Source organism: Scatophagus argus, chromosome 20, assembly GCF_020382885.2.
Source record: "Scatophagus argus isolate fScaArg1 chromosome 20, fScaArg1.pri, whole genome shotgun sequence".
NCBI lineage: Eukaryota > Metazoa > Chordata > Actinopteri > Scatophagidae > Scatophagus > Scatophagus argus.
This window is the reverse complement of record NC_058512.1, coordinates 17,453,193-17,475,963: the sequence shown is the minus strand read 5'-3', so window position 1 is coordinate 17,475,963 and position 22,771 is coordinate 17,453,193. Positions and strand designations below refer to the sequence as shown.

The 22,771-nt window shown below is 39.0% G+C and overlaps 1 protein-coding gene across 1 annotated transcript in view; it reads left to right on the top strand.

Moving 5' to 3' along the window:
* The first annotated feature begins 637 nt into the window (after window positions 1–637).
* The window catches only part of atp8b1 (ATPase phospholipid transporting 8B1), a 29,337-nt gene continuing 7,203 nt past the window's right edge, over window positions 638–22,771 (top strand). The window contains exons 1-24 of the mRNA XM_046374574.1: window positions 638–933; window positions 10,473–10,666; window positions 10,898–10,995; window positions 13,285–13,398; window positions 13,502–13,600; window positions 14,605–14,666; window positions 14,831–14,903; window positions 15,153–15,223; window positions 15,812–15,894; window positions 16,641–16,799; window positions 17,065–17,153; window positions 17,281–17,471; window positions 17,764–17,848; window positions 18,225–18,348; window positions 18,954–18,997; window positions 19,138–19,294; window positions 19,552–19,740; window positions 20,295–20,407; window positions 20,533–20,697; window positions 21,008–21,119; window positions 21,519–21,594; window positions 22,123–22,252; window positions 22,362–22,490; window positions 22,592–22,748. Of these exons, the coding sequence (XP_046230530.1) occupies window positions 10,492–10,666; window positions 10,898–10,995; window positions 13,285–13,398; window positions 13,502–13,600; window positions 14,605–14,666; window positions 14,831–14,903; window positions 15,153–15,223; window positions 15,812–15,894; window positions 16,641–16,799; window positions 17,065–17,153; window positions 17,281–17,471; window positions 17,764–17,848; window positions 18,225–18,348; window positions 18,954–18,997; window positions 19,138–19,294; window positions 19,552–19,740; window positions 20,295–20,407; window positions 20,533–20,697; window positions 21,008–21,119; window positions 21,519–21,594; window positions 22,123–22,252; window positions 22,362–22,490; window positions 22,592–22,748 (2,695 nt within the window). The 5' untranslated portion in view covers window positions 638–933; window positions 10,473–10,491. The remainder of the gene's footprint in view (window positions 934–10,472; window positions 10,667–10,897; window positions 10,996–13,284; window positions 13,399–13,501; window positions 13,601–14,604; window positions 14,667–14,830; window positions 14,904–15,152; window positions 15,224–15,811; window positions 15,895–16,640; window positions 16,800–17,064; window positions 17,154–17,280; window positions 17,472–17,763; window positions 17,849–18,224; window positions 18,349–18,953; window positions 18,998–19,137; window positions 19,295–19,551; window positions 19,741–20,294; window positions 20,408–20,532; window positions 20,698–21,007; window positions 21,120–21,518; window positions 21,595–22,122; window positions 22,253–22,361; window positions 22,491–22,591; window positions 22,749–22,771) is intronic.

Genomic DNA, 22,771 nt, shown 5'->3' with positions numbered 1-22,771 from the left:
CCCATCATGCAAATTGATAACATCTCTCAGTAGTCCCTCCCAGTCTGGTAAATGCTCATGTTGTGTAAACTCCACACCTTTAATTTGAAATAGAGACATCAGGGTATGACTTGAGGTCTCTCCTGAGCCACAGAAGACTTCATATATCACAGGCAGAGAAGTACTTCCTATGACAGATAAACTGAACTTTATGTGTAAACTCAGTGTAGGGTCCCTTTAATTTTAATTTCTTTAATTATTTTTATTCATGGTTCAAGGTTTTGGATAAAATAAATAAACACAAAATTATATGTGTTTTTGTAAAAAACAAAAAATAATACCAATATATGGTCATGTTGTAATTGACAAACTAATGACTCTAACCATGACATCATTTGACAATAATAATATATAATAATAACAACAGGATCTACTGGATTTTGGAGGAGCTGACATTCACTTACTTCACGTGCTTAAATTGTTTTCATATTTTAAATAATTATTCTGAAAGTTTCCCATTACAATTAAAAACAAAGTACTAAAAAGGTCCAAATATTCACTTAGAAATTCACATTTTGGACCTCAACAACTGACGAGCAGGCAGCATTAACCCTTTAAAGGAGCACCTGGTTTAATTAAGAATTCAATTACACACCTTTACCTGTGCCACACGTGACCAGAACACCGACGCGCTTCCCACTTCCGCAGCCTCCTCTAATACCATGGGTTGTTTTTAACGAGCTGCTGTTTGTTGTTTCGAGCGCTTGACGTGTAGGACCGGTCCGGCAGGTTTGTGCGGGACCGAGCAGGTGAGGCAGCAGGGGAACAAGGGCGGGGGAGCCGCCGCAGGAGCTCTCTACAAGCAGGAAGAAGAGGAAAACATGGTGACAAAACGCCCGGACATCGACTGAAACCAGGATTCACCATATTCTGCCAATCTGCAAAGGACACGGAGTAAGTTCACTTAAACATATAAATGTACCTGTGCGTGTGTGTGTGTGTTTTTTATTTGAGTTTTCAAGGTTCAATAGTGTTTGAAATACGCCGAGAGCAGATGAGCGCTCACCTGGGCGACTGCTTGTTCAGCTCACCTTTCCTCTCTAAAGACAATCCGCGGGTACGAGTTTGTAACATATGAGCTTTTGCTTGTGGCAGTTTAACACCAGTATCCTGCTCGACTATTCCCTTTAGTTAACAGTAAATTTAATTTAAAAAAAGCTGTTTGAGGATTTCCAGGTGTTCCAATAACACATCCCTTCAAATGGCTTTTGAATTCCTGTCACATCTGTAGAATGGTCACTTTGGTCACTGTTGGGGGTTACAAATATTTAGTTTGATAAGAGTTTCAGCCTGTGAATATTCTCATTCATCCAGGTCATGGTTATCTCAAGGAAATTCAATCGAATGCAACTGGACTTAGTTATTTGTCTTTGAAGACGTTTCACCTCTCATCCTAGTCAAGCGAGCATGAACTGATGAAGCAACTGGACTTAGTTATTTGTCTTCAAAGACAAATAACTAAGTCCAGTTGCATTCGATTGAATTTCCTTGAGATGATAAGTGTTTCCAAACTTATTCAAGTCATTTTCTTGTATTTTGTACACCCCTTTTACATCAAGAAAACCTTTTTTGTTACTGCAATTCCAAACTGACTATACCAACACCCCTAAAAGACAAACAACAAACACCAAACATTTTAACCCCCATGAAAGGAGGACTTACTTTGCTTTTGTATTAGAATGCATTATTTTAAGCTTGGTGGGCCTGATACATTAGCAGCTGTTTATGTAGAAAGGAATGCAGTAGTGATATATGCCAATGACACTGGTGACTGTTGTTTTTCTCCTCCTCTCCATTTCTCAATCTCCACACACACATCTCATATTCCTTAACACTGTTTGAGTCTTTCTCTTACATAAGTTACCATGATGACTAAGGAAAAAAATCCAACGTATCAAAAAATAATTCGAAGCATCTGTGTTGTGTGCGTTGTTATTTGAATGGGAGGACAGCATTGTGTTCAGACGCTGGCTTACCATTTTTAACCTCTTCCTTCAGTTCTTACTGTAACATCTGTTAGATGGATGTATGTACGGAAGCTCAGAAGAGAACATGTTTTAAATGAGAAGATAAATATTTTAAATCGCTTTCTCTCATGAAACCTTTGCACTGGCTCACATAAGTTTTGTATTATCCCGATTTTTTTTTTTCTTCTGCAATAAAAGCTTCATCCTTATGAAATTTAGGATAAGAAAGTAGAAAAATATGTTTCTGCAGCCTCTTCAGAACTTAAGACAATTTAAATTTAACAGCCCTTCTTAAACTGGTAACAACTCATAGACATATACTGTACATGAGCTTAATACATGAGGTTGATCATTCCTGAAAATATATTGTGAATAATCACTCCATGATGTGAGGTTCATTATACATGAAAATAATTGTTAGTGGCAGCTGTATTGTCCACTGGTCTTTTATGATTATATATGTAAAAGTACTGTTAACACTGCCCTTCTGGTGTTTTGTCATCCCCCTTCTGGAAGCTAAACCCCGCCCCCTCCCATATATAAGAAACCGGGTGGTTGGTGAAGTTTCTGTTGATGTCCCACATTTGCTTCTACTCTGAAAACTTGTCACCATCAGTCTAATCAGCTGACCATGGCAAGCAAATGAGATATTTAACAGCCTCTTGATGGTCTAATGGAGGTAAATCTTTGCTAGAGAAAAGAGGCTGTGGGTGCATTATCACTTTAATTAGTAATAACATTAAAGGTTGTGAAACACACCCACACACTCAGTCGCAGCTAGTGTTGTCTGAACACATTGACAGCTGCTGGATGCATGTGTCCAACCAGAATGAATGTTTTTCCATAAACAAGCAATGGAGCTCTTCTTTTGCAGAAGTAGTTTGACTCCTTTGATTAGGGAAATGCTTGTCTCCTTATGGAAATGTCTGACCTTTTTAAAAGCAAGGACTGAGAATTTGAATTGTGACTTGAGAGGCAAATGTATTTAAGGTTTAGTTGAGGTGAGGGGACAATGGCAGCTGTTTGAAATCATCTGTAAATATTGCCTGAAACAAAAAACATTACACCTAATCTTTGCTAAATGGCTGATTATCATGTCACTGGCCAATTTGAAGTGAAGGCCTATGTTTATCCTAAAATGTCCTTGGTAGCTTCAGTGATCAATACATATAAAGGAGAAAGGCTACGATAGGCTAACAATTAATTTAGATTTAATCTTTATAAATAATGCAGTCTCATTGTGGAAATTTGTTGTCTGCAGTTGACAGGAGTGTGTCCGTTTTCCCTGCTGAGTATGATGTGTATATGTAGCTACATAGAACATGGGGTTAATTGATTAAGTGCTTTAAAGGGTCTGGTTTTCATCTTTCAAATGAACTGACAGACTCTGGAATTTCTCCCCAGATTCAGGTTTTGGTATGGTTTTATCAAATAAGGATGAATCTGTCTTTCTTTCTTTCTTAGTAGAGCACAAGACAGCCAATTTTCTAGATATTGATCCATAGCATCACTGGTGGTAACTCTCAAGTCATATTTTAACCTGAGGCTTGAGCTGGCTGAGGCCTCAGTCATTGCTCGAAACATAAGAGCAACATAGGAAAATTAGGAGTCAAATACAATTAGAATGCATAGGAGATGGTGTTTGTTGTTGGGAGAGAACTTGATTTCTGCTGAGGTGGCATATAATGGCCATGGCTACAGACACGAGAAGTCATAAATAAAAGCAAAGAAAAATCCCCATCAACCACAGAGGAGTTGAACTCTGGCAATATTAGTGCCTTGCTCAGGCTCTCTGGTAGTGTGGCTTCAGCTGCTGTCTCTGTGAACTGTTTATGAACTCAATGTCTGGACTTCAGCTGTGAGTAAAATCTCCATGAATCTCTGTTAAGAACAGTGGACTCAGTGGTTTATATTTTCTAGTTCTGAAACCAATAGTGTATTGATTAGCTGAATGGAATTATTTTATTTATCAAGCAGACATCCAGCCTTCTTATTTTCCATGCAGTGATTTTCAGACTTCAAAGATTTAACCTTCATTAGTGACACAGACTCTGACCGGTGATGCTGTGCACTTCTGCTGTCCAATGGTATGTCTTGTGCAGCTTTAACGGTAGCAGTTTAACTACACTTTTTAGTGTTTATCTTGAAAAGAATATAATTGTTAAAGTGTTTAGTCTTTACACAAAACAAAACATAACAATATTTATAAAGACAGAATGACTCTGAGCTAGTACAACGATTTTCAAAGTGGGCTTGGGGGACCCCCAGGGGCCTTTGAGGGGTTTCCACTGTCCCGCAAAATGTGAAATATTTTATGTCACTATAATTCCATCTATAATTACTGCAGTGACAACATTTACATAACTATGTCAATCCTCAGTTATGTCTATAAATGATGATGTTGACTAATGTGCTGCTTTTAAGGTAAACTGAGACTGAAAAAAAATACCCTGTCTTTAAAATACTCAAGGGGTTATGTTGTTGCTGGTGTGTGTTTTCAGGTACAGGTGAGAAGCTGAAATATAATCCAAGGAGTACAGTTTGAGTAATACATCCAGAGTCAGTTTAAGGTTTAACAGACACCGAAATACTACACAGCATATGAGACAGGATTGTACAACCTTGGAAAGTCATCTCTCACAATTACTTCATCCATCTCAGAAACTGTTATGTAAACAGTTATTGATATGGTGTTCTTAACAGCTAATGAGATTTTTTTCAAAAATAGCAGTATATCAAAGGACAGTGTTTTTAAAAAAATGTGACAATAGTGAAGGGGTTTCTGGTAGTGATGAACCCATGAAAAAAAATCATCCCCTGAATTCTAAAATCCAGACATATACAGACATATTTGGTGACTACCTGCTGGTGACAATTAGAGCATTTAGCTAGTTAAAGAGCCAGAGATTTCCCTTAGGAGATGGTAGAGACCCAAAATGGAGCTAAAAGAGGTTGGAGATATGTGTACACACTACAGGGACCAAATTGCAATGCTATTTGTGAACCAGGTTAAACCTTTTCACCTGGACAGCCTGTTTAGTTTTGTTTTTTTTCTTTGCCAGAGCATGGATATCTGTTGTGCAAAAGCAGTGGTCTCATTTACATGAATGAAAAACCCTCCCTTCTTGATCAAACTGCACACAGCCTTACACTGGTGATTTTACACTAAAAGTGAGCTTTTCCAAAAGAAAATCCACAGAATAGCAGCAGCAGTAGTAGGAGGATGAGGAGACATAGATAAAAGCAGGGAATATTTGTTTGTGGCTGGTGTTGATCTGCATGTAGAGTCCATCAGAGAACAGGCAGTGATTGTTTTCTATGTGTTTGTCACAGACAGACAGGTAAAGCAGATCGCCCTCAGGTGCTGCAGAAAAGAGACTCTGCATCTGATAACATCTGTTCTCACCTGGCTGGGATGCCGAGTAATGGGCACAAATGCTTGACATTCCCCACAGCTGTCACAACAGGAGCTTCTCCTGCAAAGTAATAAATAATAAAATATCTGCCCCTTTCCTTAAATGTGCTGATCTTTGCTTGACTACTTAAGGAAGTCCATTTGTCTCACAGATTTAAATGAAATTTGGTTCAAAGTTCAGCAGGAGTCCGACTGACATCTGGCTTTTTTGTAAAACTGGTTGTGTTTTTGATTTTTCATTGCTTTGATTGTCATTAGCAGAAAAAATCTTCTTGTCCTGGACTGGTTCAGCACTATACTGTGTGCGTGTACTGTGTGTTTTCTTTTCTGACATTCCAGCATATTTTTATTTCTTGTAATCCTTTTTCTAATTCTTCTCCTTCATCTTCTTCTTTTCTTCTTTTTCTTTTTTTTTTTTCATATGCAAGTATAATCTGATCTTAACCAAATTTGGTAGATTTGAGTGTTATTCACATTATTGTTATTATTGTTATCACACAAATATTAGAGAGCAGTTCTCTATATACATATTTTTAATGAATTGTTGACCTAAAAAGATGATTGTATGGCAAGTAAGTTGGCACATGAAGGATTTCTGCCAGATCACAAGACAGGTGAAATTCAGAAGGTGTGATCACAAACTAAAAATATTATTTCAATAATTTAGAGACAATGGACTGATTTTCTAAACAGGATTCAGAGCATTAGAGCTGGACACATAGAGGACAGAGGAACAGATCTAAGTGGCCACAAGTAGAGAGACAAAGCCTTTTGTTGAAGATGTTGCAGTTGACTTCATTTGTCTGAAGCTTCCTCCTCACCTCAGAACTGAACCTCCTCAGTCCTCTCAGGTTTCACTGTCGTCACTCAGGTATGTTCTCCTCTGTCCCACTCCGGGAACCCTTCCCCTCCTCCCACCTGGCATTTTTTTTGTTGTTGTTGCCATAGTGACGCCTTGGGCCAGACACCAAAACTGGTTTTCTGAGATGTGCCATCCTTGCAGCCCTGCCGCTGCTACCGAACCTCTGATTGTCTTTTTTGTTTTTTTGTGAGGTGGGTGGAGCATTGAGTATTGAACTCTCAGAGGGAAAACGGATGAATTTGTGTTTTTTGAATGAGGCTTTTTTGAGGCTTGGTAGTTAATTAGTGAGCTTTAGACATGCTGGTGGGCTGATTCCCAGGCTCAGTGTCTTTGCATCTCTGTTAACAACATCAGAACAAACTTGAGACAAAATTAGTCGAATTTAACAAACTAAAGTATTAATATTTTTACACACTTTGCTCGTTCCTCTTCATATTTTGGATTTGACTGAAAGGCGTGCTTTCTGTTTCTCTTCCATTTCTCCATCTTGTTCTCCACTTGTCAACTTGCTGTGTGAATGTTTCATGCAAACCTGAATCTTGATACCCCCCCAGCAGCAGAGCACTCTTGTTTATTGTTCCCACACGAATCAGTCCCCCCCGGTCATGCACCCTACCCCCTTGGCCATGCACCCTACCCCCCTTTAGACACACCCCTGCAAATGATCTCTGTCCTCTGGGCAGGGTGGGGTGGTGTTGGAGTAGTCCAATACCTTATATCTGATAGATCCCCTTTAGCTTCTGCTAATGTACTTACTAGTCTCTCTTAAAGGTGGGGTGAGCAATTCTGGAGAAGATGTAGTAGTTGACTTTTGAGTCTCACTCCCCAGGTAGTCAGTATTTAGAGACCTGGAAATGAATCAGTAATCAACTATCATTCTCTGGAATTGCTCATCCCACCTTTTAATATATGCAAGTACCACAGAACAAAACTCTGGACATGAACAGATCCTATATACAAATGAACTTGAGCAATAGAGGCGTAAAAGGTAAAGCTGCCTTGTGCTCAAATCCATTATATGAATTTACCACAGAAAAGCAATCACTTTAGGTATGTCTAAAACTAATCTGACAGCCAAACTGTCCAAGCTGTAGGTGGAGCAAAAAGTTGGTTGCTAAATGTTACTTGACTTAACACTTTTTGTCAGTTTCACAGTAAAATCTTGTTCAATGGGCTGCAGTTGGGAAGATTTTAATCATCAATAAGCATCATTACACTACACACCAAACATTTAACATATGTTATATAAAACAGGTACAACAGTTTTTAATCTTATTCAGATGTCTGCACTATGAGCCATGTCATTGCTTTTAAAGTTCCTTATTTATGTTTCACAATCAAGGAAATCTTTATTTGTAATAGCACGCATGCCTTCAGTGATGACAAATTTCTAAAAGAGTTTGTGGCTGGATAAAGGTATGACGCAGGGCTTTAGTTCAGGTTTAGTTCAGGTGATGGCATGTTGTTGGACAGGATGTTAATGACAGTATGAAAAAAAAACTTTGAAGTAAGACTGATCTTCAGATGATGATGTCTGATGTTGAGGTGTTTCCTTATAGTCCATCTCTGACAGAATGCTGAAATCACAAAACTTGTCTGGACCACTGACCACTAATCTTGAAGTTTGGCTATATTCTTCCTCTGGGATGAGTGATTTGTTTCATTTTTGGCTCATCAGTGAATCGAAAACCTGTCCTGACATTGTAGCACTGATTATTTAAAATATTTGGCTGAGCTGTCATTTTATTTCCTCTGCGCTTCAGGTTGCCCTCCTCTCATCATATATATACTTCTTTATTTTCCTCCTTTTTCATGCGCAGACTTCTGTGACCCACCAGAGCTCATTTAGTCAAACTGCATTTTCTTCAGTGAGGACATTGCTTTAAAATGTCATGAGCCACAGTTGCAGGACTGTCCTCTGGTGTGGTTTCATTAATTATTCTGCACACATTTATTTGATTTTAACTTGGAGACACCGGCTGCAGTGCTCAGTTAGAGCAGAGACGGCTGGTTCCTGACCTCTTGTTAATGTTTTGTCACCCCTCTTGTCTGGAGTTATTTTACAGTATTTGGGAGAGCTGACGCCAATATACTTGTGTCTTTGACTGTCAAATTATCAAGTGGGAGAGCCTCTTTGAAAGCGTTGTTGCCAGTTATTCTCCCAGTTGTTGTCCGCCCACACTGCCACACAACCCTGCCCTTCATAGTTCCTGGAACCAAATCATGTCCCTGATCAGCAGGTGATAATAATTGCAAGTTCCAAGCATTCTCAGAGGTGTCTGGCACATGCTGTCAATCACAAGTAATCGAACAAATCTGTTGCCTCGTTAAACACAACATCTGGCAGAAATGGAAATGTGACACACCTCCAAACAGTTCAGGGAAAATTTTAAATTTTAAAAGATGTAAGGAGTTTATTAAAAATAAAAATCATATAATCAACAACATAATCATGCTTTATTTTTAAAGGATGATTATGTGCAGTAGAGAAACTCAAGAACTCTGAAATGCCTCTAGTCCTAATGCAATGTAATGTCCAGTAGTGAATCCTGCCTTCATGAAGGTTGTGATCTTCAGTTCATGCTGGAGCTGTTTCAGCTGTTGATTCAACATCATTTTGGAGGATGTTCTTTGTCCTGCTGTTGAACAGTATTGCTTTATAAAGAGAAGTGTTTCATTTTTTCCAGCCATTGATAGTAATATAAACATGGTATTAAAGTACCTGATGTATGTGAAGAGTCTGTAAATATCTGCTTGTCATGCTCCTGTATAAAGGTAATGGCATTTTACTCTGAAAACTGACAGATGATAAGTTTAAATCCTTTCAACCAATATACAGTAGATTCAAAACATAGAATTAAATGTCTGCACTGTAAACTATGACTTCTTTGCTTTTAACTCACAAGTTTGAGTCCTGTCATAGTCTCTGTCTAACCAGCAAACACTTTTTGGGTGTGTTTGTTTTTTTAAAAACCGGACTAATGAAGTCTATCAGCCGTGCTAATGGACTCTTCCACATCATTAAACATTAAGCTGATGGGAAGTGCCAACTCAAATGTGGTACCTGCTAACCGTGAGCTGTTATGCAAATGTTTCAGGGATTTCTATTGAGACAGCAAATTACATTGTCAGACTGTAGGATGATCATTTTTGACTGCCCTAACAGTCATTTTTATTTGCAAAATAGACAGTATTTTAAAGACCTTGATCTCCTTTTTCCTCCCTCTCCTGTTTTTCCAGAAAGTGAGCAAAATAATGTGAATAGCCAGTAGAAATATCTCTTCTCTTCTCAGCTGCCTTATCTGTGTTCATTAGTCTTGGGTCAGTTGAAAAACATATTGCTAAATGAAACTTTGAATTCTGCACTGCTGCAGTTTTCTTCATCATTGGAGAAAAAGAGAGACTGAACAAAATGTATCTGTGTCGATGTGTTCTTTTTGTATCCTACAGAATTTTATCCTGTAGACTAATTTGCTTAAACAGAAAACTGTAGGTGGGTAGGAAACTGTAGGTGTTATCAAACATTATCAAACATTAAACAGGCAGAAATTGGTCTGTTGCCCCTGTGAGTATCTCTGGGAACAGGAGGAAGTATGTGGGATTGATGAACTGCAGTATATGTGTGTTTGTTCATGGTGATATACTGTATTAAACTAGATTAGATTAGATTCAACTTTATTGTCATTACACATGTACAGGTACAGGGCAGCGAAATGCAGTTTAGCATCTAACCAGAAGTACAAAAAGCAGTGCAAATATAATGAATAGATAAATATACATTGACACTAGACCCAAAGTTGACACTTATTCAAGATGAGAATTGCTCGCCAGGAGCATACATATTTGCATAGTTTTTGTAGCTTGTAGGTTAATTTCCTGGTGCCCTACTGAGTATGTGCAGTAGTGTTTAGCGTTTATTGTTTATCCCTCTGGCCTCGCCTTTGTGTCCTCACTTGGCCCATAGAATGTGGAAAAACCGACAGAATGCCTTTGCCATCCCTAGAACCAGGCTGGCTGATTGTCAGATTATTGACCTCAGAAAGTCAAATAGCTGTTTATTGTTATTGGTTGCATCCCCTCCATTCTCTCATTGCTGCTATATAATGTAAAATAAAATGTGTGCTGTAAAAATATGAATTGCTACCTGTTCCATTAATTATAGTAACAACTGAAACTCTTCTTACTTCAGAGATACCTGAGGTGTTAAGATGAATCGGAGGCGCGTAGACTCCCAGGGTTCCCTGGAGCCTGATGATGAGGTCATGCCATATAGTGACGATGAGACAGATGATGAATTAGATGCAAGCACTGATGGGGAACCAGAAGGGGAACCAGAAGAGCCACCGGGAGCCCCACATCCCCCTGTGGAAGCTAGACCCATTGGTGAGTCATTAAAGATGTACTAATCATTTCTTTAAGTTCTATATGAAATATTTTGAGAAATGAGAAATTCTATTTGTAGAGAGATGGGCGCAGAATATGTTCTGGAAACAGGTGGAAACTGCTAGCTTAGCACCATTAAGATCTCATTATATTACAAATCCTTATATATTCTATGGTTTACATACTGTATTTATGTTAAGGAAACCATTTTTAATAATGTTTTCTTTCCAGAGATGGGATGGAAGGTGAAAGCCAATGACCGACCTTATCACCATCTGCCAGAGTTTCAGAAAAAAGTTTTCCTGTGTATAAAGAAGAGCCGATACTCTGTAAGTGCAGCTGTTTACATAAAACTGCTAGGCCTTTTACTTTTTAATATACTTGACTGAAGGTGCCTCTTTGTTTGTCCTGGTAGAAATAAATTTATAAAGCTGAGCATGGCTGACACACCCCGGACAAAGAGCAGGATGTTTTGCGTGTTTTAAATAAGCTATTCACTCTGCAGATTACTTTTTGGGTTGTCCAACAGTCATTTGTCATTGGTTTATTTCTATACCAATCAACCTGCAGAGAATTAAAACCTACTGTAGAGAGAGAATCCATCACAGCCAACACTTCCTGGTAGTTTTTGTCTATGTTACTCTGTCATTGTGGGTAATGCAGTTGCATTAAATCATAAAGTTACATGTCAATATCTAAAATGTGCTAACATTAGCAGCAAAGAGCAGCTAACACCAAAGAGAAAGCCTGTTATGTTTATCTGAGAATTTTCCTTGTGACTACTTGTTTCTGCTTGTGTCTGTGTTTTTGCTGAGTCATTTCTGAAACCATCAGGGCTCCCTGAGCTGCTTAAAGGTCATGTTTGAAAATGGTATCTATGCTTTGGCAGTACTACAGTACTCGTTTGTACACTGCCTGTTTTGAATGAGGTGAAAGCATATGATTTAATGACAGCTGGCTGTTGAACTTGGCTTTTCTTGATTTCTATACGTTTTTTTATTTATCACTCAGCTCTGCTCAGTTAGTCTGTCCTACACTTGGGGAAAAAATATATACTTTGAAGTACTTCTTATTTCTGTTACTTCATCATTTAAAACCTTAGCTGATTGGTCAAATGTTGAGACTTCCTGTTGTGACAGCCAGTGAACCGCGCAATGTTTCTGTGTGTCAAGCTTTGTGTCGGCGGTCTTTATGGAGGCTGACACCTGATCGTTCAGCTGGGCCGAGCTGCCTGTGAATACCACATGACACAGTGAGAGTCAGTGTGACTGAAGCAGGAACGCATTTGAAACAACTTAAACAGTAATCTTATGGACACCAGAGCCCTACAGTGGTGGTGGAGAGAAGGTTTAATCATCATGATCACCTTTATTTGTCCTGCAGAATCCAGCCTACATCTGGTCAGAGGTCAGATGGTTATCTATAATGAAAAGCAGCTCTTTCATTACTGACAGCCACAAATTGGGCAATTGCCTGCACAGTGGACCAGGACGCTGACTTCGAAGTTAGAAACCAGTTATTTTCAATAGTTCTTTGGTTGTAGAAAAGTAATGTCAGTAAACAATACTCTAACCCTGACCCCTGTCTACATTTCTATGGACTGGGCTTGTTTCTTTAGATTTCAGCTAGTCTGCTTTAGTTCCAGTGAAGGAAAATATTAATGCTACCATGCATATAATACATCCAGTGATATATTAGTCAATTGTGTACAATAGTGTGTTCAGACATAAATAGTATTTAGAAATACAATAGTGTGAATTCGACTTGTGTCAGCAGTTTGCGTTACCCTTTCCTGTTTCAGCATGAGAGTGCCCCATGTATGAGGTCATGTCAGTAACAGAAAGAATCCAGTTTGGTTTAAAAGAAGTTGACTGTGCAGCACAGAGCCCTGATCTGAACCTCCTTGAACATCTTTGGGATTAAGTGTTGCGCTGATTGACCTCCAGATAGCACAATTGAAGTTTTTCTCAATTGTACAAGTGCACATATTCTTCCAAAGTTTGTCTTTTTAGAGCAAAACCTTTGCGCTTTGTGCATATACAATAGTTACAAATGCTCAAAGATACTGTGACAGTGTAGGACTCTCCACTGAGTGGAAGCCAGTCTGTAACAGAGTTCAGATGGCTATCCCCTGCTGAAACACAACACTGCCTCAGTACTGACACCACAATAGCTGGAATGGAAAATGGCAGACACACATTGGACTGCCATGTTATTTCAGACATTACCATGGCTGCAGTGTACCTGGGGTGCTGAGAGTCATTTCTATCACTTTCTAAGCATTTGTTTTAAAAGTATTCAAGTTATATATCAGCGAGAACCCATGTATCCAAACCTTCAGTCCTCCTGTTTGTAAAGCAGACTTTGTTACACATTTGAGATCTTCGAGCTCAGGTTGAGATAACCCAGATGACATCACTTTGACATGATCAGGTTATTTTCTCAGAAGCTCCTCCAGAGCCACAGGTGACATTATGCAACTGTTTTCAAGCTTAGAAGTACTTCTAATGATCGGTAAACTGAGGTTTGAGTGTAAAAACAGTGGAATGGCCCTTTCAGATGCATATTTCCTACAGTTTAACAGCACAGGCACAATTTTGATTTGTTCTCCTCTGCAGGGAAACGCCATCAAGACATACAAGTACAACGTCCTCACCTTCCTCCCCCTGAACCTGTATGAGCAGTTGAAGAGAGCTGCCAACCTTTATTTCCTGGCTCTGCTCATTCTACAGGTACACCAATAAACAAATAAATAATTACCTGTCTTCTGATTTAAAGTGATCCAAAAACAAGGACCATTAAGTACCATCAAATATTTGTTTGTTTGTTTGTTAGATTATTCCAACCATTTCCACTCTGCCCTGGTACACCACACTGATCCCTCTGGTTGTGGTGCTGGGAGTCACTGCCATCAAAGACCTGGTGGATGACCTGGTAAGACAAAGACACATACTTCTTATCCTCATTGACATAATGCATTTCCCTATTCTATTTCTCCCCCCATTGTCAAACTACTTCAAACTCAGATTTTAGCTACATGTATTTCCTGCAATCAATCATCCATGAAGCTTTGGGAGAACAGTGGTATTGCTGGGTTCAGAGAAGTTAAGTGAATCTTTTACTAGACGGTTTTTAACAAATGTTTGAAAGATTTTTAATTGTTGCTCTAAAGAATAAACATAAAATTACAGCTGTTGAGTGTGACAATGCAGTGAGTGACAATGGTCCATCAGCAGAACAGTCTGGGCCATAATCATTTAAATCTTATTAAATTAAAAATGTCCTCAAAAATCACATGTCTCTCATCCAGTGTTTCTCAGTCCATGTCCTGGCAACCCCTGCTCTGCTAGTTTTTAAGGCACATTTCAAAATAATGTTAAAATTCATTTATCAAGACATAATTCAGAGAATTTGTGTACTTCATCTAAGCAGTATAGATATGTCTGTAATTTATTTCTTAAAGACTGATCACTCCATATGTGAGGAACTGACATTTAAAGATGCTCTGTGCCCAACTGGCTGCAAATAGTTTACATTAGGTTAGAATTTCAAATATTGTCAAAAAACACTTTTTATACATTACATTTTCCACACTTCATCTACCAAAATAGCATGAAGCATGAAGATGCAGTGTAGTGACTTTGGTGTCAAGATTTATGAGATTTAATTAGTTTTACAGTTTCTGAGAAAAAGAGCGCCAGGCATCTGAACATTTCTGCTCGGTTGGACTTTCATTTTGGTGGGGAAATAAATAAATAAGCAATGATGGCACTTCAAAGAAGGCTGAGTTGCAACATTGCACAGTCCTAAAACACATTTCAAACAACAATCCATAAATTATTTGACTCTTCACCAGGCTTGAAGTACACCAACAGGTGATTGTCTATTAAATATTAAATGATCTGTTCTGCCCGCACCTCTTCCTAATTTGCTTCCAGGCACGTCACAGGATGGACAAGGAGATCAACAACAGGAAGTGTGATGTGCTGTTAGATGGCAGGTCAGTACAAATTTACTATTAGTTTTGATTCACAAAACAAGTCATGCACGGTCTTTAAAAGCTGACACAATTTTTGAGAAATGCAACTTTGTTGAACATGTTTATCATGAAACGGAGATAACGACTGGAATGTATGAAAAACTGACAGATCCTATCTGCTGCAGGTTTCAAGAGTCAAAGTGGAGGAACATTGAAGTTGGAGATGTGGTTCGTCTGAAGAAGAACGACTTCATTCCGGTGCGTCGATTTTGCCTGCATGACCTTTGTATGACAGTTACTTAGTTGACTGAATCGCTGGTGCACATACAGTTTGTTTCTTTGTCTTCTTTGTCTCTTTGAAGCTGGCTTAATGGTGCAGTTTGAAAGTCTTGAGCCTCTGCTAAATGCAGAGAGAACAGCAACTAGCTGCTGTAGATGTTGTTTAGGTTCACGGTCATTAGGCTAACTGAAGGCATTATAATAGCAATATAATATATTTCTCTTCAGGCTGACCTCCTGCTGTTATCCAGCTCTAACCCAAACAGTCTGTGCTATGTGGAAACAGCAGAGCTTGACGGGTAAGACTCTTCACCTTTTTAAATTACCTTTCTGCCACCAAAGAAAACTTAATCATAATTGTGTTATGCCCATTTAGTTTTAAGCTGTAATAGGTTCATTCTTATACTCTGTAATGGACAGTATTTTGTATAGAGGAACTCCCTGAGCAGGTTTCTTTGCTCAAAGTTTTTTTTTGATCTGTCGTTTTCTCAAGAGCTCAGTCAACAGATTACTCACTGATAAGGGGAGACTAAATGTGTAAAGAGCTTTTGTCAAGAGCTAAACAACCTCTGTGACCAGTGGGAATGTATATTCTGTGATTAATTGAGAAACGCCTTTAAATCAAACAAGCAGCCCTGCACTGGTAAATGTCAGCTAAAGCACCAGAATGCATTTTGAGTGAAATAAGCTTAATTAATTCAATCTGTTCAAGGCATCCATAACAACAGACAGAGAAATCCCCTGTTTTTATTTTTCGTTTAATCATTCTTCCTGACTGTTTCCATCTTAATTCAAGTTCCATCAACTTGAATTTGTTTACATGAGATTCTGCTTTCCTCTGGGCATGGTTTTCAGTTCCGTTGTGTGTGATTTTTCTGCCTCTGTAGAGAGACCAACCTGAAGTTTAAGATGGGGCTTAGAGTGACTGATGAAAGACTGCAGGGAGAACGTCAGCTGGCTGATTTCGATGGTGAGTGTGGTTCTCAACTACAAGCCAAGCCTGTTTGCATGAACCTCAATCTCTTTAAATCACTTAAATGGAGACAAGCTTAAGAACAAAACATAGCTTTTCATTTTTACAATGAAAATAGAGATATATAAATATAGAATAATGTTGACGGTGACGGAAGGGCGTCTTGAAACAAGTCTGTCGCATGTTTGTTAGGTGTCAATGGAAAAAATGCTCACATGCTTACTCTGATAACATCAGGATTCCCAGATAAGAATCATAAGGAAGTGTGTTTGGTATTTTAAGCAACGTACTCTAAAAGAATAATGACGTTTTTGTAAGCTTGATACTTGAAATTTCGGTCAACTTATGTTTTGTAATTATTAAAAAAAAAAATGTTTTAAAAAATTCAAAATTATTTCAGATAGCTATGCTTTTCATTTGCATTACAGATGTTTAGCATAGGTAGATTCCAGTAAATTAGAACTTAACATAATTTACCCTGTTACTGCTCCTCATGCCCTTAAACAAATAGGAAACATGTTAAAATGTGACATTGTTGAGGTATAAACCCCTGTAGCTGATGGGACTGTGGTGGTCAGTGAAAGTCAGAGAGTCCTTTAGGTTACTTTGGACACCTTTTGTGTTTAGTCCTGAGCAGAATACTTTGACAACTGCTGCTGAGCTTATTCAAGCTGCCTAGAGATGAATTTGAATAGTCTTTACCTTTGACTGGACTTAAAGCCCTTTGGTCTGTTTTTTTTTAGCTCTAATCGAGTGTGAAGAACCGAACAACCGACTGGACAAGTTCACAGGGACGATGCTGTGGAAGAATGACCGCTACCCTCTGGACCTGGACAACATGCTGCTCCGAGGCTGCAAGATCAGGAACACAGAGGAGTGCCATGGGCTGGTCATCTTTGCAGGTGTGAAACCTGTAGCGCATTACTGCATACTGTGCTGATGTATAGATGTGGATAAACAACATAATTGTCATTATGTTGATACACAGCTTTGACTGCACTATACCGATTTAAAAACTACACTAACTCAAATTTTCAAAGCTTAATTAAAGTTGGTGTTTATGTAATAGGGTAAAAAAAATTGTCTTTTTATAAATCTTATTTTATTTTATTTTGCATATGAATCAGCTGTCATGAATAGAATTCACCATTTTGATGTATGCTGTAGGAGCCGACACCAAAATCATGAGGAACGGCGGGAAGACGCGGTTCAAACGGACCAAAATCGACGAGCTGATGAACTACATGGTTTACACAGTGAGTCTGAGTCTCATACATGTTTTACAAGTGAATATATATCGTGCCATTGTCTCATCCTGTAGATGTATCGGGGTGGTTAACAGTCACTCAGTGTCTAACTGTTTTGGATCTCACTGCCATGTAGATCTTTGTGGTGCTGATCCTGATAGCAGCAGGACTGGCCATTGGTCATGGTTTCTGGTATCAGCAAATCGGCTCTCAGGCCTGGTATCTGTATGACGGCCTGGATCAGAATGCCTCCTACAGAGGCTTCCTTAGCTTCTGGGGATACATCATTGTCCTCAACACCATGGTGCCCATTTCACTATATGTCAGGTCGGTAAAACCATTCCCACATATTTATGTCAGCCTAATGCTGCTGTTCTTGTTTTGTATCTCATGTTTCTTGTTCATTTAAAATGGTTTAGGAAAAAAAACAAAAACCCAAAGCATTATGTTCTTTGAGAGCTGTTGGATGTTAAGGGTAAAATGACATCAACATGGATTAGAGAATGTAACATTGCTTTCTATAAGGATTTTGTATGGTGTAACTAATAAACTAACCGACTCAAACACAGCGCAGCATTACCTGTATGTGTCATCTCCTGTGTGTCTGTTTTGCGTTCAGTGTGGAAGTGATTCGTGTGGGCCAGAGTAAGTTCATCAACTGGGACCTGCAGATGTACTTCTCAGAAAAAGACACACCAGCTGTGGTACATTACAACTGTTTTTATTTTATCATTCTTTTTAGTTTTCTGACTTTATTCCAAATGTGATTCACATCACATCCTTTATTACTTTTTTTTTTCCAGGAAAGAGAAAGCACCAAAGAATCTTTCTTAACAAAATCTTTCAACCTTCATCATGAAAATTGTTTATGTAAAAATCAAAACTGAGTACACATGACCATGTATGGAGTTTTTTCCCACCTAAGTGACACCAAAAAATAGATGAATACATACCATAACACAATAATGCCTTATTGCAGATGTATTTCTACATCAGAGGCCTTATGTTACATTTTCTTTTTTTTAAAATACTATGAAAAGTATTTCAGTTTTCATCAAATCAGTTGTTGCCCCTGTGCAGGCTCGAACCACCACCCTGAACGAGCAGCTTGGTCAGATTGAGTACATCTTCTCCGACAAGACGGGAACTCTGACACAGAACATCATGCAGTTCAAGAAGTGCACCATTGCTGGACATACCTATGGTACTGAGCTATTTTATTTCACTTAAACATAAAACTTCTGTTTTGCCTTTTAGTGGTTGTGTTCAGAAAGGAGAACATGGGCCAATGAGAACTGAGCCATTGGCAACGTCAGTGTCTTAGTGCCTATGGCAGTGAGAAAAAGTGAGATAGTGACACCTACTGCCTTTTTATTGCAATGACAACTTTTAACTGTAATAAAACCTCTAAGGCATTCCTGGATATGCACGATTCTTACATGAAATGGATGATCTACACTTACAAGCAGTGTCTATAGGAGCTAAAGGGTTTGTATTGTATCTCTGACTTTATCTGCTAACAGGGTTGTGTTATCAGAAAGATGAGAAATGGGCCTTTAGTGATTGAGAACCTGGTTTACAACAGGAAGAAGTGGAATTTAGATAAGAGCAAACATACAACAACAGATTGAAAGTTTGCAGATGGCTTCACTGTTATGCAAAACAAAGTCTTTTACAGAGAAAAGGGCAAAAAATCAAATTCAGAAGTTATCGAAAAAATACACCAAAATATTCAGCACTTAACTTCACAAAATACTTTCCCCCACTGTCCATTCATATGTGTATTTATATACTGTTAAATTTTCACAGGTGATCCAACCACTGCTGAGGGAGTGACACTGGACCGGGGAAGGGTAAAATGTCAAATACACTTACCTTAGAAGAAATTTACATGTAGAATGTGACACACTATTAGCCTTATCCATGAGGACATAATAATTACTAATTATTTCCGCTGAGGGTCTTTAATGTCATTTTCCTGTTTTCCCATCAGCCAGTGGACTGGAGCTGGAACAGACAAGCTGACAGAAAGTTCCCGTTCATGGATCATTTCCTGGTTGCCTGCATTCGATCGCAGAAGGACAAGGATGTTACAGAGTTCTTCAAACTGCTCTCCCTCTGCCATACCGTCATGGTGGAGAACAAAGATGGTAATCCTAAAGTCTTAGTTTGGGCAAAGGGGAAGAAGCCTGAGTGGATCTAAGTTGTGATGAGTAAACGACTTCTAGCACCATGGCTAACTAACAGGCTACAATACCTGTCAATCAACCCTGACATAGCCAAAGAGGGCTTGTCTATAAAGCTGCATTAAGTGATATTTTTATATCGTCAAATGAGTCTGTGCAATGAAGCAACTCAGGAATTGCATTTGACATGACCTCCTCACGGGTTCATACCTTTCTCTCAGGTGAACTGGTGTACCAGGCGGCTTCTCCCGATGAGGGTGCACTGGTGACAGCAGCTAGGAACTTTGGCTACGTATTTCTGTCTCGTACGCAGGACACCATCACCATCATGGAGATGGATCAGGAGAAAACCTACGAAATGTTGGCACTGCTCGACTTCAACTCTGACCGCAAGCGCATGTCCATCATCTGTATGAGTGCACACACACACACACACACACACACACTCATACATACATACGTAAACGTGCATGTCATTTCTAGTTATGTTGTTGCTCAGTGGTTATAATAGCTGTCAAGTCACACAAAATAATCAGTTTAAATGTTTCATGAAAACCAAATTAAAAACCACATTTGAATAAAATACAGAGTTAGTGGTTCAAGTAAAAGACTGGCAGATATTCATCATATAAAATATCAAAACCAACAATTAAGTGTTCATGCAGTACTAACACTGTGTATGGTATATCTTAATTTATCAAGGCCACATCAATGAGCCATACTTGCTTGTTTGAATGATCCACCAGCAATAAGGTTGATCAGTCAAGAAGATTAGCTTAGGAGCTGGTTATGCTCTGGTAATTAACATTAAAACACATGTTTGGCCATGTGCGCCAGCAGACAGTCAAATAATGACTTGATTAGAAACTGAAACACAAATTTGAGAACTGTTTTGACTGGGGTGTTCACTGAAGAATTCTTAGTCAAGGTTATAATCCTTATTGTCTCTTCTTTGTTCTTCCAGTGAAGTTCCCCGATGGTCGTATTCGTCTATACTGTAAAGGGGCTGACACTGTCATCTATGAGCGACTTTCTCCCAACTCCAAACACAAAGAATCCACTCAGACAGCTCTGGACGTAAGCTTGCGTGGCTTTATTCTCTATTATTATTTGCCCTGGTGTATTTCATTGCTATATATAATGTATGTAGCCATCAGCCTTAGTTCTGTGGAAGGAAACGTGTTATGTGTTTTGTGCTTCAGGAATTTGCCAATGCGACCTTGCGGACACTGTGCTTGTGTTACAAAGACATCAGCGCAGACGAGTACGCAGCCTGGTCCAGAAAACACAAAGATGCCCAGCTGGTCCTGGTCAACAGAGATGCTGCCCTCGACCGTGTGTATGAGCAGATTGAGAACAACCTGATGGTGGGTTTAAAAACTGCTCTCTCATGCTTAACATGACTATCCATTAGGAAACTGCTACATTGCTGTACTTGCATATACATGATTAAATAATAAAACAAGAGCAACAAAGGTAGAACCACAAATCTCATCTCTAGAAATGACTACTCACAACTTTAGACACTGTAAAATCAACCACAACTTTTTAAATAATCCAATTGACAAAGAGTTTGTTGCCCTTCACTCTCAGTTTTGCTGACTTTCATTGAAAGTCTGAGCTTTTTAAAAGCGGTGACCCTCAGCGATATCTAAACAGCTGTATCCCTCTGTCCAGCTGATTGGAGCAACGGCTATTGAAGACAAACTACAGGACGGAGTGCCAGAAACCATCGCGACACTGGCCAAGGCCGACATCAAGATCTGGGTCCTGACTGGAGATAAGAAAGGTACCATCGCCTACAGAGAGGAGTCGTGCTGTTAGTCGACCTGTACTAATGTACTAATGAGTCAATATGATAGACACAAATATAAAAACACCAGTGGTAAAGCATAATTTGTGTTCATGAATGAACATGACATGAATGACAACAACTATCTAAAATTAAACAATAATAAATAATAAGTTTAAAATGTTTAATGTTTAATTATCTGAAAATGAAGTCACGGTTTAGCTGCTTCTTATCTAATTTGGTACAAAGGAAGTGAACAATACTATTTAAAAGTTACTGATCATATCTTATCTCTCACTCAGTCAACAGAATCATCTGATCAGAACACCGGCCAGCTGCTACAGCTATAATTTATGATTAAATACTAAAAAGTGCTTTGTTTTGTTTATTACCCAGAAACGGCAGAGAACATTGGATATTCTTGTTCACTTTTGACAGACGACATGCAGATCCACTACGGAGAAGACGTCAAGTAAGTTGATTAAATGTCACAGCGTACAACACTTATTTGGCTTTTCTTTTTTTAAACAATGTTTTGATCCAGCACTGACATGCTATATGTACAGTATGTTAGATGCTAAGAGTTCTGGGTGGCTGTAATCACCGCGTAGATTTACTGCCACTGTTTTGTCCGGGTAACATTCCTATATAGTACTGAGGTATGGGACTACCACAACAAGTCCATCTGCCACGGATCAGCAACTGCTTGTGCATGTCACTAAAATCGACTCCAGTGCTGTTCAATACCACTTGAACTACAAATGGATGGAAATGGAAACCAGAATGGTTCCAACATCAAAGTCTTGTCCCTTGCATGGATATTCATTAATCGTTATTGATTAGTCACGGGTCAAATCACTCTACCTCTCTCTCCCTAACTTGTATATCAGTCTCTTGCTGTTTTACATCTTACCTCAGCATTGTGGTTTCAACAGCGCATGAGGACCTACGTCTGTCTCAATATGTTGTCAGAGTTTGTTTATTGTTTCCATGTCTACAGTGAGAAACTGAGGATTCGTCAGGCCACCAGGCGAAATGAGCCACCAGCTTCTCTGCTCAAAAAGAGACCTGTGGAGCCTTTCTTCACTGAGCCAGGCAAAAACGCTCTCATCATCACCGGAGGATGGCTAGTGGGTTTCACTCAAGATTAACACTGGTTTAAAACAATGACACATTTTTCCATTTAGAAATGTAGTCACGGAAATAAATGTGTGTTCTGTTTTTATTTTTTTTACTCAGAACGAGATTCTGTATGAAAAGAAGAAGAAACGTCGACGTCTGCGTCTTCGCCGTCTGGGAAAGCGACCGCCTCTCACCAACCCTCAGGACGGCCAGCCCATGAATGACTTGGAGAAAGAGATGAGACAGGTACGGTGGATTAAATGAAAGATTTCAGAAAAGCATAAAAGTGAGATACTGATGCATCACAGGGTGGTTTAAATAACAAACATGGTGAAATGCCTTTACAGATTGACTTTGTGGACATGGCCTGTGAGTGCGAGGCAGTTATCTGCTGTCGTGTCACACCCAAGCAGAAGGCTAACGTTGTGAGTTTGGTTAAGAAGTACAAGAAAGCAGTGACACTTTCCATCGGAGATGGAGCCAACGACGTCAACATGATCAAGAGTAAGGACACCTCTGCTGACGTT